At 44.5% G+C, this 15,599-nt stretch overlaps 1 protein-coding gene across 1 annotated transcript; it reads right to left on the reverse strand.

The window, feature by feature from the left end:
* Nucleotides 1-5,767: 5,767 nt before the first annotated feature.
* Nucleotides 5,768-15,548, reverse strand: ATPAF1 (ATP synthase mitochondrial F1 complex assembly factor 1). Its single transcript, XM_079313338.1, has 9 exons — nt 15,293-15,548; nt 14,175-14,283; nt 13,586-13,636; nt 12,865-12,927; nt 12,158-12,208; nt 10,404-10,451; nt 9,412-9,507; nt 8,725-8,832; nt 5,768-7,829 (listed from the first exon to the last, which is right to left on the reverse strand). The coding sequence occupies exons 1-9, from the start codon at nt 15,499-15,501 to the stop codon at nt 7,635-7,637; spliced, it is 930 nt and encodes a 309-aa protein (XP_079169464.1). The 5' UTR covers nt 15,502-15,548; the 3' UTR covers nt 5,768-7,634.
* Nucleotides 15,549-15,599: the final 51 nt, after the last annotated feature.

Consider the following 15,599-nt stretch of genomic DNA (forward strand, 5'->3'; position numbering starts at 1 on the left):
GCCACGAGGACCTCAGCCCAGCCCTGCAAGGCATTTACTCTCCTTTCCTCCCTCTCTCTGCGAGGCTGGTTTGGTGCAGGTGCAATAGAAACTCTTTAGCACCTGCAGCAGCGTCTTAGAAGTGAAGAAGACACTGTAGGGCCCATTTCATCAGGAAGCAGCCACTGGTGGATCACTTTTGACTGGAGCTGAAGGGAATTGGAGCATGCACGCCCCAGAAGCCCCTTGACTGTCCCCATTTGGGACATGGCTGAAGGGCAGGTTCTGAACTAGGTGACAGGAGAAGGACACATCAAGGACATGCAGGATTCATCTGTACTCTGTGTCTATGTCTTAGGCTGCAGTACAGGATGTGACCAGAAGTATGTATTCTGTCACCATCTGCTAAACCAGGTGGGGCAATCATCTTTATCTTTCCCACAACCCATCCTTCCTCCAGGGACATATCTTCTGTTAATGGGCCATTGAGTCCCACTGTGTGACTGATAAAATTGCATCATCCCATTGGGAGATGCTCCATCCAGGGGAGGAGTCAAGCCTTTCCTACATAGATAAAAACTGAGATTTGGAACACCAAAGCAGCCCTTACCCACTGAATTCCAGAGGAAAACTGGACCTTTCCACATCATCCCTGGACCTTCAGAGGAAAACTGCACCTTCTACAGGAGCACTGCTTCAGCTGAACCACATCTGTCGCTCCAGGACGACTGCAGCCACCATTTAATGGCACTGCTACCACCATGCTAATTAGTGGGGTGGCAGGTTGTATTCTGACCCTGCCAGCGGTTTTTCTTTTGTACTATTGCATGTATTTTGTTTTTCACATTTTTTCCTATTAAGTTGCATTTCTCACTTGGAGTGTCTCACTAGTTTTGCTTTCAAAACCATTACAATCCACTATAGCATGAGATGGCTGAGCTGTGTCACATCTGCAGAAAGGGTAAAACCTTGAGGTGAAGTGCCTTGCACAACTCTTGAGGCTGGAGGGAACCACAAGCTGTCAAATTCATCTGTCCAGCTGCTTCCCACTACCATAGTCAGCTAACCCAGTACAACAGCCATGACCTCAGAGCTCAACTCTATGTGTGCATCCTCCCCAGACCTGCAGGCTGAGCCTTTTCCATGTCAGCCTTGCCCTGCTCATGAGTGAATCCCTCACAGTCATTGCAGGTAGTCTCAGGTCAAAGTAACAGCCCTAAAATCAGGATCCAGCTGAAGTAATCCAGCAGACTCTTCCTGGTCACTGGCAAACCAGCCATATTCCTGACTCCAATAGGTTCAGGCAAAGTCTTTTCTGATCCCCAAAATGTTGGATGCTCATTACAATCACCCCAAGTCCCATTAAGGGCTGAGCGGGGACCTGGGATGCAGGAAACAACAAAATGTCCTCAGTACCTTGTGAGCAGGAGGTGGAGGTCTGTGGAGCAGATGTAACTCCCAACAGCAAATGCCAAGCCAAGGAGGAAACTTTCAACTGAAATCCCTGCAGAAAATGGGCAGCAATCCAAAATTGAGGGGGCTTGGCTGAATAGCAAAGATCCCAAAGGCAACTCATAGCCAGGATTTACATCCAGGCAGGATGGAGCCAAAATAGTTGGAGGCAAGATGGGGTCCTCCCACCCTCATCAGTCTGGAGCCAAAGGAGAGGGGCCAGGAGAACAGCAGGAGGGCTGGAGTGACATCAGCTACAGCCCCACAAGTCCACAGGGGCAGCAGCACCTCCTGCACAGGGACTCACCCCTCCATGTGAGGTTTTGGAAACTTCACAGAGCAAAGAGCCCAACAGGGCCACCCAGGTGTGGAGAGGGGAAGCAGGAAGCAGGGAGAGAGGAAAAGGTCCGAGGGACAGGTTTGGGGAAGGAGGGATGTGTTATTGTGAAGAGGGCACTTGTCTGCCCTGAGGAAGGAAGAGGGGACCGCTGGCCTCGCTCCTGCAGGCAGGTGCAGGGCTGAATTTCTCGGGGGAAGGAAGCAGGGACGGAAGCGAGCCCGGAGCACTGGGCGGCTCCATCGGAGCTCCGGGCAGGCACGGGAAGAGGCCAGGACAGCGGAGCAGCTTCACAAGGCTCGGCAGGACACGGTGGGGGAGCCCCCTGCCAGCCCCAGCACCGTGCTGGGCTCTCACACAGCGCCCTGCACCGCACCTCATGGGCACAGCCAGGGAGATGCTTCTCCCAGGCCGGGCTTGAGGGCTGTGAGTGCCTGTGCACCCCAGAAGACAAAGCAAAGGCGGCAGTGGGTTTGCTCTGGTAATTCCCAGAGAGGAACAGGATGTGTCAATAGGAGTTCTCAGCTTTTTTCTCTCTCTAACTCTATTTCTCTCACTCTAACTTTCTCTTAACCCTGTTTCTAACTTTGTTTTCCTTTCTAGCTTTAAAATATAAAAGCAGCAGTAGAAGCGTTCAGGCTCCATGGGAGTAAAAAGAAAACCAAACCAAACCAAAATAACTTTAAATTATTATTTAAATAAAAATATTTACTCCATGGGAGCCTGAAATTTTCCGGTGCTTCATCAGACATTGTTTTTTAATACATATAAATATAGTATATAGGAGCCCTAATTAGTACTCCAGATGTGAGTAACTAATAACTACCTTGATTGAGTATTACATGCCTACTCCCAGCTGGAGTACTAATTAAATAAAAGAAATAACTAATTACACACCTAATTGGTTAATTGAATAATTACTTAATTAGACAATTAGCTAATTAGCCAATTTTTCAGAGCACCGTCACCACTATCACTGATCAGATGATCCACCTCTCACACAAGCCCAGCCCCCTCCCAGGGCAAGCCCCCTGCAACATAAACATATGGCCACGCCTCCAGGTCAGGTGATCCCCCTGACGTCATGTGGCTCCACCCCCTGGCCATATGACCCACCCCCAGAGTCACATGGCCCCTCCTCCTCAGCCATGTGACAACCCCCTAGAGTCACGTGGGCCTGCTGCCCCCCGCCACATGACCTTGGGCGTCACCTCATGTCACCTCACCTGCCTGCATGGGGGCCGCCATATTTGTCTGCCATCACATGACTGTGTGGGTGTCGCCATGTTTGCCTGGTATCACACGGCTGCATGGGGCCACCATATTTGTCAGGTACTTAACCATGATTTTAAAGAGTTAAGATTTTTGCTAAGGGTAGAAGCAATTTCCATGACCAAGATGTAAGTTAGGTAGGCAAATGGCAGGTTAATAATTATTAGATCCTTAAGCTAGAGCTAATTGCTATATTGTCTTGAGTATAGAGCTTGCATATAGAAGAACGTAGAGTAAGTGAAGTGTTACAAGAACAGACTGAAAGCAGTAAGAACAATGGCCAGCACCTGGAACTGCATCACAAAGCACAGGAACTTGGATCATGCCAGGGGGTCACCAAGACCTGATGAAGACTCTCCTGACTTCATCCTTTGAAACCACTAACCCATTTCAAGAGCACTGACCCAATTCAAGAGAAGAATGAAGGACTAATAGCCTCATTTTAATATTGAATGGGAGGTGCTGGGGTTATGCATATGTATTGTATGTAGGACCTTGGGAAACAAAGAGATGGCAAAGAACCTTGTTGGGGCAGTCACACCTTAGGGAGATGACTCCCGTGCCACCCGCCAGTGAATAAACATACTGCTAACTTTAATTAGTTACAGGGTCTTCGTCTGTGATCATGTTGGTTTTTAACAATTCAGAGTCACATGATTGCACAAATATATATCTGTCCCCTATCACATGACTTCCTGCAGGCTGCCATCTTGGTCCCATATCACAGGACATTCTAGATGCCACAATGGAACACAGGGTTTTATTCAGATTATACAGAAACCCTAATCAGCACTGCACATGAAACTAACTAAAAATTGACCTGACAAAGCAGGACATCACTACTCCCATCTGGACTACTAATTTCATTAGCCTATTAACTAATTACACAACAAATGCCTAACTGCACAAAGACATAAGCAAATAATTATCCAATTTTTCACAACAGCACCCCCTAACCCTAAGCCCTCCCCACCACCACCCCTAAGGCAAGCCCCTCATCAAGCACCACCTCTAACCCTAACAGCCATCCCCGTGTTACCCCTAACTCTGACTCCATCTTCCAGCACCAACCCTTACTTTGATGCAGTGTCAAGAACAGCCAGTTCCCCGCTCTGCTCCACCATGCCTGCACAAACTCAGAGACAGAGAATTTTTCAGCCATGGATCAGAGGGCACTGGAATCTTGCCATTTTCTAAGGCATAGAGGAAAAAGCCAGGTGCGGATGAAAAAGCACTGGAGTCATCATTTTAAGGGAGGGTAAGAACATTGCCCATCAATCTGCACTTCCTCAGCTGCTTTGACTGCCACCTTGGGAGTAGGATGGGCTCTTGGTTATCTCCCCAGGGTGGCAGGGGTGGATGGGCAAGCCAGAGGTTTGAGATGCTGGTAACAAAGGGCCTCCGCCTGCAAAACTTGCTCCACCACTCCTAGCAGGATTTCCTGCCACATCCCAGTTCTGGGCTCTCCTCCAGCTGGAAGCAGACCACAGCCAGCTCTGAGGGGGCTCCTACAGCACCTGCTTCAGCCAGCAAGTCCTTGCTGCAGGGTTCTACAGGGGCTGAAGTTTACACGGGGCTATGGGAGTCTCAGGCTTCTTCCACTCAACTTGCCCATTTGACAGCTACTAAAACCAGACACATCCATCTTGTGAAAATTCTGGCCCAGAAGACTGGCAATCAGAAAACATGCTGGGAAACTACTGCAGGATGTTTGTCCTCCCAAGGCAGCTCAGGTGGGATCTAGGACACTGGGTGGTGGAACCATTAGCTGAACTCAGCACAGCCCAGCTCATTATGGACCATACAGGAGGAACCTGAGCACCTATATGGTTCTCAGCACACAACTGACAAAGTTCACAAAGCTGAGCAGGCAGCTAAGGCAAGCTGTGCCCAAAGCTCAGAATCGGGAGACAAATCTACCCCCTAGTGGCAGAATGGCACACAAATCCCACAGCCACCTTCTCCCTCTGTTACCTGTCTCCCCATGCCAAGCCTAACAGCATTAGTTTTCACCAGCCCTAAGGCTCAGCACAGATCCTAATGGTGTCCAATCATAAAAATTCTGTGTGAGTTTTTACTGGCCTAAAACTGGCGCAGCTGCTGATTTGCACAAAGCCAGACAGTCCTGGGGACCTGTGTCCACTCTGCAGCTCGTAGTGCCCATCCATGCCCGTGGTCAGCCTGTGCCATGGCTGTGCCAGGCAGCACAGTTCATCCACAAGTGTGTGCCAGACACTGGAAATGCCACACAGCCACAAATCGCTGCTGTTTTCTGCAGCAAAGGTGGTTTGTAGGGCCAGTTCTTCAGCCAGGTTACTCCCCCATGCAGCAGTCATTCAGTAGGACAGAGGATTAGACCTAGAGATGTTGTTAGAACTATTTATTATGAGTCTTCTTCCCAGTTTCAGGCTCATCACTGTCCATTTCTGCCTTTTTTTAAACCCTGGAGAAGTTATTATTTCAGGAAAAAAATCACACGGTGGTTTGAAAAAAACACCACTCATAATTACAGGCAGTGATCACTACAGCCTTATACCTGAGAATCTGATTCATGCTCAGAAAGAGGCTGAGGTGTAGATTTGGAAGCCTTAGATTTCACTCTCAGGAATGTTACATTAAAAATAAATGCAGCAATTTCGACATCTTCAAAATAGGAAGTAAATAATTAATCAAAACAACCCTTCTATCAGCTAAGGAAAAATGATAAATGGAGCATGAACACTATAAACCAGAAATAGAAACGTCTTTTAATAAAGGTGATTTGCTGTTCAGATTATCACAGCACTATCCATGCTTCTGACTGATTATTTCCCTGCCCTGCAGACTGGTCTGTACTCACTCAGTGAACAGAAACCAAAAGACATTACCAGGGAGCAAGACCATCTTGTTTCAGAAAAGCCCCAAGAGAAGATCTGCCTCTTCTAGAAACATTCTGCAATTTCCTGAATGGACAGGAGTTCACACCTAAGAGTTGGTGGTAAAACAGACTTCAACATAAAACTGCACTGTGTAGTTTTAGTGCTCAGCTGAAGTGTTCATGTCATAAAATGTGGATTGGAAGGGACCTTTCAAAGGCCATGTAGTGCAAAGAATGGGCTGAGAAAGTACAGAGTGACAGTGGGCATTACAGCAACAGGATCCTACAACTGCATACAGCAAAAAGATGCTGCAAGAAACCTTCTCAACTCATCACAGCTTCATATCAGGTTGTGGTTAATGAAGATATTGATACCAGCCATGCCCTCCAACAGAGAGACAAACTGCAGATCCTTCTTTCCCCCCTTTCTCTGGCAAAGGAGGGAACGAATGCTTGCCAGCTCCAGCAGGCTGACAAGGTGCAACGTGGCCCAGAGGTAATTAGTGCTAAGGATGAGTTAGTGCTGGGCGTTTGACATGGGAAGTATTTCACTGCTGCTCCTGGAAGCTCCTGGCTGTGCTGTGTCCCCCTGTGCAGTGGTGGAGGTGGTGGTAACCCCCACAGGCTGCACATCACACTGCTGCAGTGTCCTTGTCCATGGATTTGCTGCCTGCCTCTGCTGGGAATGAACACAAGACAAGCTCAAAGCATCAGTTTCAGGATTCTTTTGCTGGGGGCAGGTTTATAACCCCCAAGCTGCTGCAATCTGTAAAGCCAGGCTCTTACCAACACTGCTGTGTTAAAGCATCTCTGCATGTTCATACCAAGATATTTTTTTCACTTGACAAACAAGAAGCTGTCTGGTGACTCTCTCTGTCATGATGCCAGTCCATCTTTCCTTTGTTATGGATAGTGCCTTTCCTGAAGTGGGAACAAGAGCTATTTTTTGTTGCTTTAAATGCCATTTGTGAGTTGGCTGACTAGATGCCAGCCTGAGAAAAAATAATCCTGAAGAACAGGCAATGATCCCTCTACACTGTTAAAAATATACTAAAAAAATTAAACCATGTTCATACTGCTCAAAAACAACATCTCAAAGACAGAAACATCACAACAGGATACAATTAATATGTCAATTAAGGAGCCGAAAATTCCCAGAACAAATTTACTGATTCTGGTTTTTTTTAATCCTGAGAAAAGTTCAGACCACAATACACATCTCTGTAAGAAACCTCACAAAGAAACAAAGAGGTGTCTGTCTTAGACCATTGCTCCTATTATTTTTTCTGGATTCACAAGCCTGTATGAATTCCACACAGATTAAAAAGCACTGAACCATGCAATTATAATGGTGGAGGGCACTTAAAATACATTGAGTGAGAAGAAACATTGGTTGTCATCTCTTTCCTGATATCAGTACAGCCCGTTACACAGTTCCACTTCTGTCACTGTATTTCAGATTTCCACAGTCCAGCAGGCAGCAGGAAGCTACAGGATGAAAAAAATGGCTCTTTCTGATGAAGTTACACTGAATGGGCTTCATTTTTTGGCAATTAGTTACTGTTGTTCAAATGGCCCAAGTCTTCATCTTGCATCAGTGCCAAACAGGTGTGACTGTCACTCTCAGGATGTCTGCATGTTTCTGTGACCAAATTCAAGCTGTAAAACAGAAGACACTGGACCACCCCTCCTAGGACCCCCTGCCTGCTGCTGGCTCCTTTCACTGTAGCCCAGGCTCTATGACTTGTCAGAAGCCTGCCCAGGTCTCAGTTCTTTTCCAAGCCCACTCTGCTCAAGCTCTGCTATCACTGCCATGTATTTAAATTCACTGGATCTGTGGTTGAAGGTCTCCACTAATCCGTAGGTCTCGGAGCGATCCGTGGCATAGAACAGCTGCACCTGGTTGGCCAAGCACTGGGCATCATGGACCACCTGGGAGTGAGAACAGAGCTGTTACCACTGGGGTGGGCTGTGCCATGTCCCACTGGAAAAGAAATGCCACAGTCCTACTCACCACATGGCTCAACTCCAAGTCAACTTAGTTCAGCAAATCTCTTAACAAACCATCTCCCTGTGGCTCCTGACCTACTTAAACACTTCAGCATCACATCTTTTAGCAATTCTCCCACTGTTCATCTGCCTCAGAGGTCAAGTGTGTCTTTTGTGATCCCTGCCCACTCCAAGATGCACCAAGTCCTCATTTTTCCCTTCTTACAGCTGACCTACTTTCAAGGATTCACAGTTTGCTCTGAGATCCAGGAGGGAAAAAGAAAAGCATTACCAATTACTCCACTCGTTGTTTCAGAAGGGCTTCAGGAGGTCATTTAGAAGAGGCCTATTTCAATCATCCTGTTCCTGTTCCACTACAGTGCCCAGTACCACCAGTTCAGGCACTGGTACAGCTGTGCCAGTAATGGTGTGCCCACACAGAGAGAAAGAGCACAGGTGTGCACAAACTGAACACACAACTCTGGAGTCTCCTGCTTTGACAAACAGGATTAAGCTTCAAAACACTGTTTTAACTTGTTTGCAGTTAGCAACAGCTTTCATTTAAATTTGCTTCTGTTAGTAGTAAAAACAGAAGCTTTGTTCTTTTACAATGATCAAATATAATACCCATATTAAAAAAAAAAAGAATGCATAAACTGAAATCACCAAAGACTGGTGATTCCCTTCTGGCTTTCCCTAGCCTTAAGTACATAAAGACAGTGAGACCATTCTTTGGCCAATGGTCTTTGAAAGGCTTCATTGTAATTTGATTTTAATTCAAAACTGCAGGAGGAGTTGCAGCATAAGTGAAAGAAGCCAATGAGCAGAGTTCTCTTACCAAGAACTTGGAGTCCATTTCTGCTGTCATTAGTACTATCCCTTTCTCCTTCTGCAGATCAGGATAATGGTACAAGACTAACTGGCTTGGAGCAGTTTCACCTTGGGTCTGAAGGAGAGAAAGAAACCTGTCAGTATCCCATAAAAACCTGCACTCCACTGCAGATTTGGGTGTTTGATTCCAAAACTCTGAGCATTAACTGCCACAGAGGAAGTTACTTCCCAGAGCTTAAGGGTCAGTTCTAATTAAAAGTTCATTCTTTAGAGAAAACAAGGGATTTTCAGAGTTAGGTTGTTTTTTTCCTTGACTAAAGAGCATTTTGCATTTGAAAGAACCCAAAATTTTTAGGAAGATATTTCATCTTACAGCATCTACTCCTGTTTTAAGTAGCTTGCACAAACAGTTGTAAAAAGCTGGGCTCTTGCTCATATTTTGAGACTACTGAATTTCTACCTCATTCTCCTCTACACTAGAGAGATGCTTAATACCTACAACTTTATTAATTTACCTGTAACTAATGAAGAATTAAACCATAATTAATAACAGCTTCTGTCATGATAATTCTTTTCAAGTTAAGCTAGACAACCTTTGGCTAAACTATTTAGTAAATACCATATATTGCAATATGCTGATATTATCCATTTCTGGATCCTATGTAAATTTAAAACTTTTTATCTCAACACTCACCTGAACATTTATCAGGGAAGTGAAGTGTAATTCTGTTCCAGACCACTGCCCCACGAAGAACTCATAACCTTCTTTTCTTGGCAAAGCATACAGAAACTGCAGAGCAATGATTAAAAAAACAAACCAATTTTCCCTTACATAGAACAAAATGATGACTGTGTCATGTAATGTTAAATGCACTGGCCTCCTGCATCAATGCTTTAGTGAGAGAACTACAAGAGAAAAAAGTGTTCCTTTGCCCCACCACAAGTGACAGGACAGCAAGAACCAGACTTCAAAGCACACAATAAAGTAGAATTACCCTATCAGTACTAATTCATTAGCAAATATATTGACAAATTACCAGTATGTTGAGACATAAAAAGGAAAGGAGAGTGGAGAACATTTGGGCTCTGACATTTTTGTTCTCACCCAGAAAACTAAGAGAAGAAATGGTCAAATATAAGAAGAGGAGCAGAGTATTTAATCCTGTCATTTTATCAGCTGCCCCAGAACAAGCAGCAAGCATCTTCTCTCTAGACATTTACAGCTCCACAGGCTACAGACCTGCTCATTTTCCCACACCAAGGGAAGGACACCATGGAACAGAAAACCTTGCAGGATACCTGACAGAATGCCAGTGCACTGTGCAGAAATGCACTTCAGGCTATAAATAACTTCCCAATCTCCGAGTAGCTCAGGAAGCCAGATACATTTGATCTTGCTCTTGGCAAGTGAAGTAGGTAGGACTAATCCATCCCAGTAAAGTCTCCATTCCCTGGGAGATTCTGTGCTCCTGTTCTCTCAACCCTCCATCTCTTCTGTCTTGTTCAAACTGTTTCATACATATGAATAGGCACTGCTCTTTCTGAGCACCAGGACAAGTGTTTGAACACCTGGATTTTTCTAACCAGGCTGATACCATGGGTATGAACACAGGAGGGTCAAAAGATAATGGATCAGGCTTTGAAGAGAAGCATTACAGCTCTACAGCCACACGCTGCAGTACGTACCGATGGACAGTTATGGGCTCTCTTCCACATCACATCAAACTTGTCTGCCTTTGGGGAGGGAGAAAGAGAAGTTCAATTTTCATAACACAAACATGGATGCAGAGCTGTTCACAATCACCTCATTAACCTTTAGAGGGTACAGCTTCCATCTGGAGAAGGTCCCACTGTGGGCACAGATGGCAATGAGTGTGTGGAAAGCCACATTTAGCTCTTATTTACCTAAAAGTCACCAGCATCCCATTTTTACAAGTCTGTCTCTAAGATGCAGCAGCAAAATCCTTGGATCCAGAGCTTCATTCTTTGGATGTGGGGGCCCCAAGCCTGAGGCTTACATTACATCCTTTCAGTAATTGCTCCACTGCATTATGCAGTGTCAACAGCTGAGCGAGACAACACATCCCTGGCTCCAAATTGTGGATTTACATCATTGTCATCTGTTCTTCAGTATAAAAATGTAGCCCATAGATACACTCAAATACATACTTATTGCTTAGGTTTAAATTAAAACCACAAGCCTACTTCAGCCCTGATGAAACCTGGCAATTTCATTCCCACTATATCAATATCTACTCTTAGGTGTTCAGGAAAGAAAACATATGCCATTCATCAACAAGAAACTCCTTCGTGTGTACTTTTGAGCACCAGAGAATTATGCAAGGCCTTTCTTTCAGCCAACAAAAAGCTTCTGGCAAAAGACAAAGGGGATTTTTCCCCTCAATGACACCATGAACTGCTTCCTAATGTGCCTGGGATCTGGTTTGCATAAAAAGCTTCCAACACTCTTCCTAAAACCAAAGCACAGTCCCAGTCCCACTAGTGAAAGACCTAGATCATTTTAACTGGAGCCCCTGGGTTTGGCCCTCTGCTACAGTAGAAGTGCAAGTCAAACATCCACGTTGGGAAAACTGAAACATGGAGCTGCTTGACTTCAAATCCCACACTTCCACTTTCAGAGCATACAGCACATCACATGTTCAGAATACTGCCTCCCACTGAATTCAGCTGCAGCTCAAAGGGCCAAATACAATTACAAATCAGACCCCAGATCTAAATGAGGTTTCAAGAACTCAAGGAACACACAGTTGTGAAAAGACAGATTTAAGAGATTGCAATCAAGGAATGACCCTGAAGAAAAGAATAAAGAGAAATCCCCAAAGTGAAGAAAGGCTCCTTCAGCCTAATGCAAACTAAGAACAATTAACATCTGGAAAAGTTATCAGGAGTAAGAAGTGTGATCTTATCTCAGGAAACACCCTGCAATCTCAAGAAAGACGGTGCTGCCAATAATTGTAAATGTATGAAGGTAAGTTCTGAGTGGTTAGCCACATGCAAGTTACCAGCCAAGTGCTCTAGGACTGCCACATTAAGCTTGAGGCAGCTGCCTGTGCTGCAGGGAAAAGGGCAATGAAACAGGCAACTCTGAGAAAAAAAACTCTAAAAATACAAATGCTACTTAATAAACACTAGGGCCTTGTGAAAAGTGTTGGATGCTTGTATTAAAATAAGTCTGGAAATTCCTGCCAGGTGTGCAGAAAAAGGCCCTTGATTTATTGAGACTCCTCTAAGTGAGAAAAAAAGGACTATGCATTTCTGAAAACAAAAGCCTTTGTTTGGGGAAATAAAATCCTTCATCCCAGAAAGTAAGTTTGTTCTTGAAACCTCACTTTCCTTTAATGACTGCTTTTAAAAGCAGCAGAATCTCAGTTGGAAAGGAAAGCTCTGCATGCTGGCTTTTCAAGTGCAGAACTACTTACAGGAATAACAGCATAAACTGTGTCTTTTGCAGAAAAATACTGATTCCAAATCTGCAGGAAACAAAGAAGATGAGATATAGTTAAAGTCCAGCATTTAGCAGTAATGTTAAATGCTTTAAAATGTCAACTAACCTTTATAAGCACTTTGGGAAATCATTTTTCAACCAAGCCTGACTGACTTTCCTGCTAGTGCAACATACTTCTCCAAAGGTTCCATATGTGCCAAAGGCCAGATTCCAACCAGGTAACAGAAATCAGCAGTGGGCTCAGAGGTGGGTCATTATTTATTAACCAGTAGAACTGCTTCTCACATTTTTCCCAACAATCACACTAATGCCTTTTTGGTTGGGTTTTGGTTTTTGGCTTTTTTTTTGGTGGTGATGGTTTTTTTAATAAAGAACATATAAAACATTTTCAACAGAAGACAAATCTTTGCATGATGCTGCTCTGTGTTGACAGTCTTTTCCTTCACCACATCAGGATGGCAATACCCAGTGTACCTGTACCTTCTAGTGCATCCTAGGAGGACTTAACTAGCTGGAGAAAATTTTATCTTCTCCTATGGATACCCATGTGAATATGCTTTTTGTAAATATACATCCACAGCTGTGCTTTATTTTTCACTCTAAGTAAAATTTCCATCCTTACATGCAGATTACTATTAAGCACAAATGTGAAGCAAAGTTTATTCCATTTAAATCCATCACCTGTGTTATCTCCTCTGCTGATTTTTCTTTCACCATCTCAACGTTAAGAATTGAATCAAGTGTCTGCAAGAGAAAGCATAAAGAATCTGGCATGATGGCAGTTCTTTGACCTTGTAAGAATCCACAATGAATGGATACTATCACAGAGAACAAAATCAACCTAGAGGAATTTGATTAAATTTATAGTGTTACTTAGTCCCTTTAATTGCCAAATAAAATACAGCAGCAACACACTGAGAATTGGATTCACACACTGAGGCAGAATAGATTCTTTCAGGACACAGCACATGCTTTGCTCCAGTTGTGCAGATCTCTAGTGAAGCTTCAAGAAGAGCTGCAGCCTTCAGCCATCAGATGCTCCTTGGCAGATTTACACTGAAGATTTATCAAAATAAAAGAATGCAAAATAGAATTCTCTTGTCCCTGGGCTGGCTGATCACTGGAAATGTATTCCCATGCTGTAAAATGAGTTTAACCCTTTCCATTTAATGTTCAAAACAGATGCCCCAACTGGAAGGAATTTCCAGAGAAAGGGTAACAAAAACCCAGAATGCTGGGACTTTTAAGGCTGAATGGGATCCCAGCAGCAAACCAAGATCTTCCACTCAAATGCAGCATAAGGAACACCAGGTTTATACCAGTGTTTTTGACTGGAGCATTGGCTGTGGCAGTTAATCCCCACCCTTTCCTTGCCACCACATCCCCTTCCAACACCTCTTACCTTATTCTTTGTGAATCCTCCCTTTCCTGTCTTGCTGCCCAAGCCTTCTGCCTGCAAGAAAAGAATTTTTAGTTTTACAACTAATGCTTTAATACCATTGATTTCCTTTCCCTGCCACACATAACCTGCCTGCTGACAAAAACTCCTGAGTGGAAGCTCAAGATATTTGAAGACCACTGCAGTGTATTTTAAATAAAGTAAGTGGTTGATGAAGTAGGTGAAGTAGGTGAAGTAAATAAGATTAATAACTTAATGTGAATTGTGAATTTTATGGCCAGAAAGGATTAGTCAAAAGGAAACTATTATGCATTTTGGATCCAATATTATTGAACAGTTTTCTTGCATTCACTAAAAAATGATAAATGCAGGATTGTGTCATTCCTCTGGCCACACTAATCTGGAACTAATTAAACTTAAACAAGGCTTAAAGCAGGGAATTTACAATCCAGAAATAATACAGAACAATGCTTTTAACCATCACACAGCGAAATTTCAGAGCTCCTACAGACAGTTTGTAACATTACACCGATCCCATAAAAATAACATTATAGCTTCAATGTATATGATTTATAAAGAAAATTTGCCTTGCCTTTTCCTCCATGCATCTGATAAACTCTCCTTGTTTGGAATGTCCCACAGGCTGCCTTTTCACTTCACTTCTTTTTTCCATACGGGACTCAAACACATCTGGACTGGACCTGAATTGGAACAGGGACTGTTAACAGTACAACAGAGCAATAGAACAGCTCGAGTTGGAAGGGACCCACAAGGGTCAGCCAAGTCCAACTGGACATAAATCCATATCCATATATATCCATATAACTGGATATAAATCCACAACTAAAACATTCCAGTTTGCTTTTAAATAGTCTGAAGTTTTTAATTCTGATAATCAACAGGAAAAATTAATGCACAGTTAAGAAGCTGTGAAAGCTGTTGCACAACATCTCGTGTGATCCAAGGCTTTGGGTTTGTTTTTGGCACAGGATTCCAAGATCAGGTTGGATGGGGGTCCAAGCAGCCTGTCCCAGTGGAAGTTGTCCCTGCCCATGGCAGGAGGGTTGAAGTGGTTGATCTCTAAGGTGCTTTCCAATCCAAGCCATTCCATGGTTCTCTGAGTGAGTCTGTTAAGTCTTTTGCTTCATTGATTTATATTCTAAGAAAGGTGATCCATCTTTATCAGGATAATTCAAAACCATGATTCTTTTATGGGCTGTTCTGATTGTGGCCTTGCCAGCAGATAGACTTTTACTTAAAATAAGACCAACTTCTGCTTACTCATTTTCTGTTCAAATCCTCCTTTATAATAAAATACTAGATACTAAAATAATAAAAGACTGTTAAGTTGGAATGTTTTTGCTTGCTCCAATGGTTTCCAAAGTTGGAATATTCTTTGCCTGTTCCAAAGTTTTACAAAGATGGAGAGCAGTGCTGGGTGATTACCAGCATTTGAAATGTTTACTATGATACTGATTCACGTCCTTAACTTAAAATTTCACTTTGATTTTCGCAAAACTACCTCTTATCAAGCTGACCACGTTGGGAGACGACTCTCACTAACATGTGAATTTCGAGGCAATCAGCCGAAATTAATCGAGTTTCTTATGAGGGCGAAAAGCTAAAAAATAACGACACCTCTCCTTCCTGAAAGAGGTTCCCCAGACACGCCCTTTCCGCAAAGCACAGCCCGCCTCCCTCAGGGCGCACCTCCGCAGCTCCTGGATCTTGTGCCGGTACTTCCCGTAGAAGGGGTTCTCCTCCAGCGCCGCCTCTCCCGATCCCGCTGCGGTTCCCGTTCCCCCTGCCGGCCCCAGCAGCCCCCGTGCCGGCGGTGCCAGCAGCCCGAGCGGCCGGAGCGCGGCGCGGCTCCGCAGGGCCGCCCCCAGGCCCCAGCCCTGGCACAGCGGGCCCGCCATGGCTCCGCTCCCTCAGCCCGCCCCGCGCTCCGCCCGCCGCTCCCTCAGCCCGCCCGCGCTCCGCCCGCCGCTCCCTCAGCCCGCCCCGCGCTCCGCTC

Source organism: Erithacus rubecula (genome assembly GCF_903797595.1).
Source record: "Erithacus rubecula genome assembly, chromosome: 10".
Lineage (NCBI taxonomy): Eukaryota > Metazoa > Chordata > Aves > Passeriformes > Muscicapidae > Erithacus > Erithacus rubecula.

Bases quoted from the DNA above. Each gene is read 5' to 3' on its own strand.
- ATPAF1 (XM_079313338.1), bottom strand. From the start codon at position 15,501: ATGGCGGGCCCGCTGTGCCAGGGCTGGGGCCTGGGGGCGGCCCTGCGG. The intron at 12,209-12,864 runs GTGATGGATTTA...TGTTTCCTGCAG, and splicing joins CAGCAGAGGAGATAACACAG to ATTTGGAATCAGTATTTTTC. The intron at 10,452-12,157 runs GTAAGTAGTTCT...CCCTCCCCAAAG, and splicing joins CAGTTTATGCTGTTATTCCT to GCAGACAAGTTTGATGTGAT.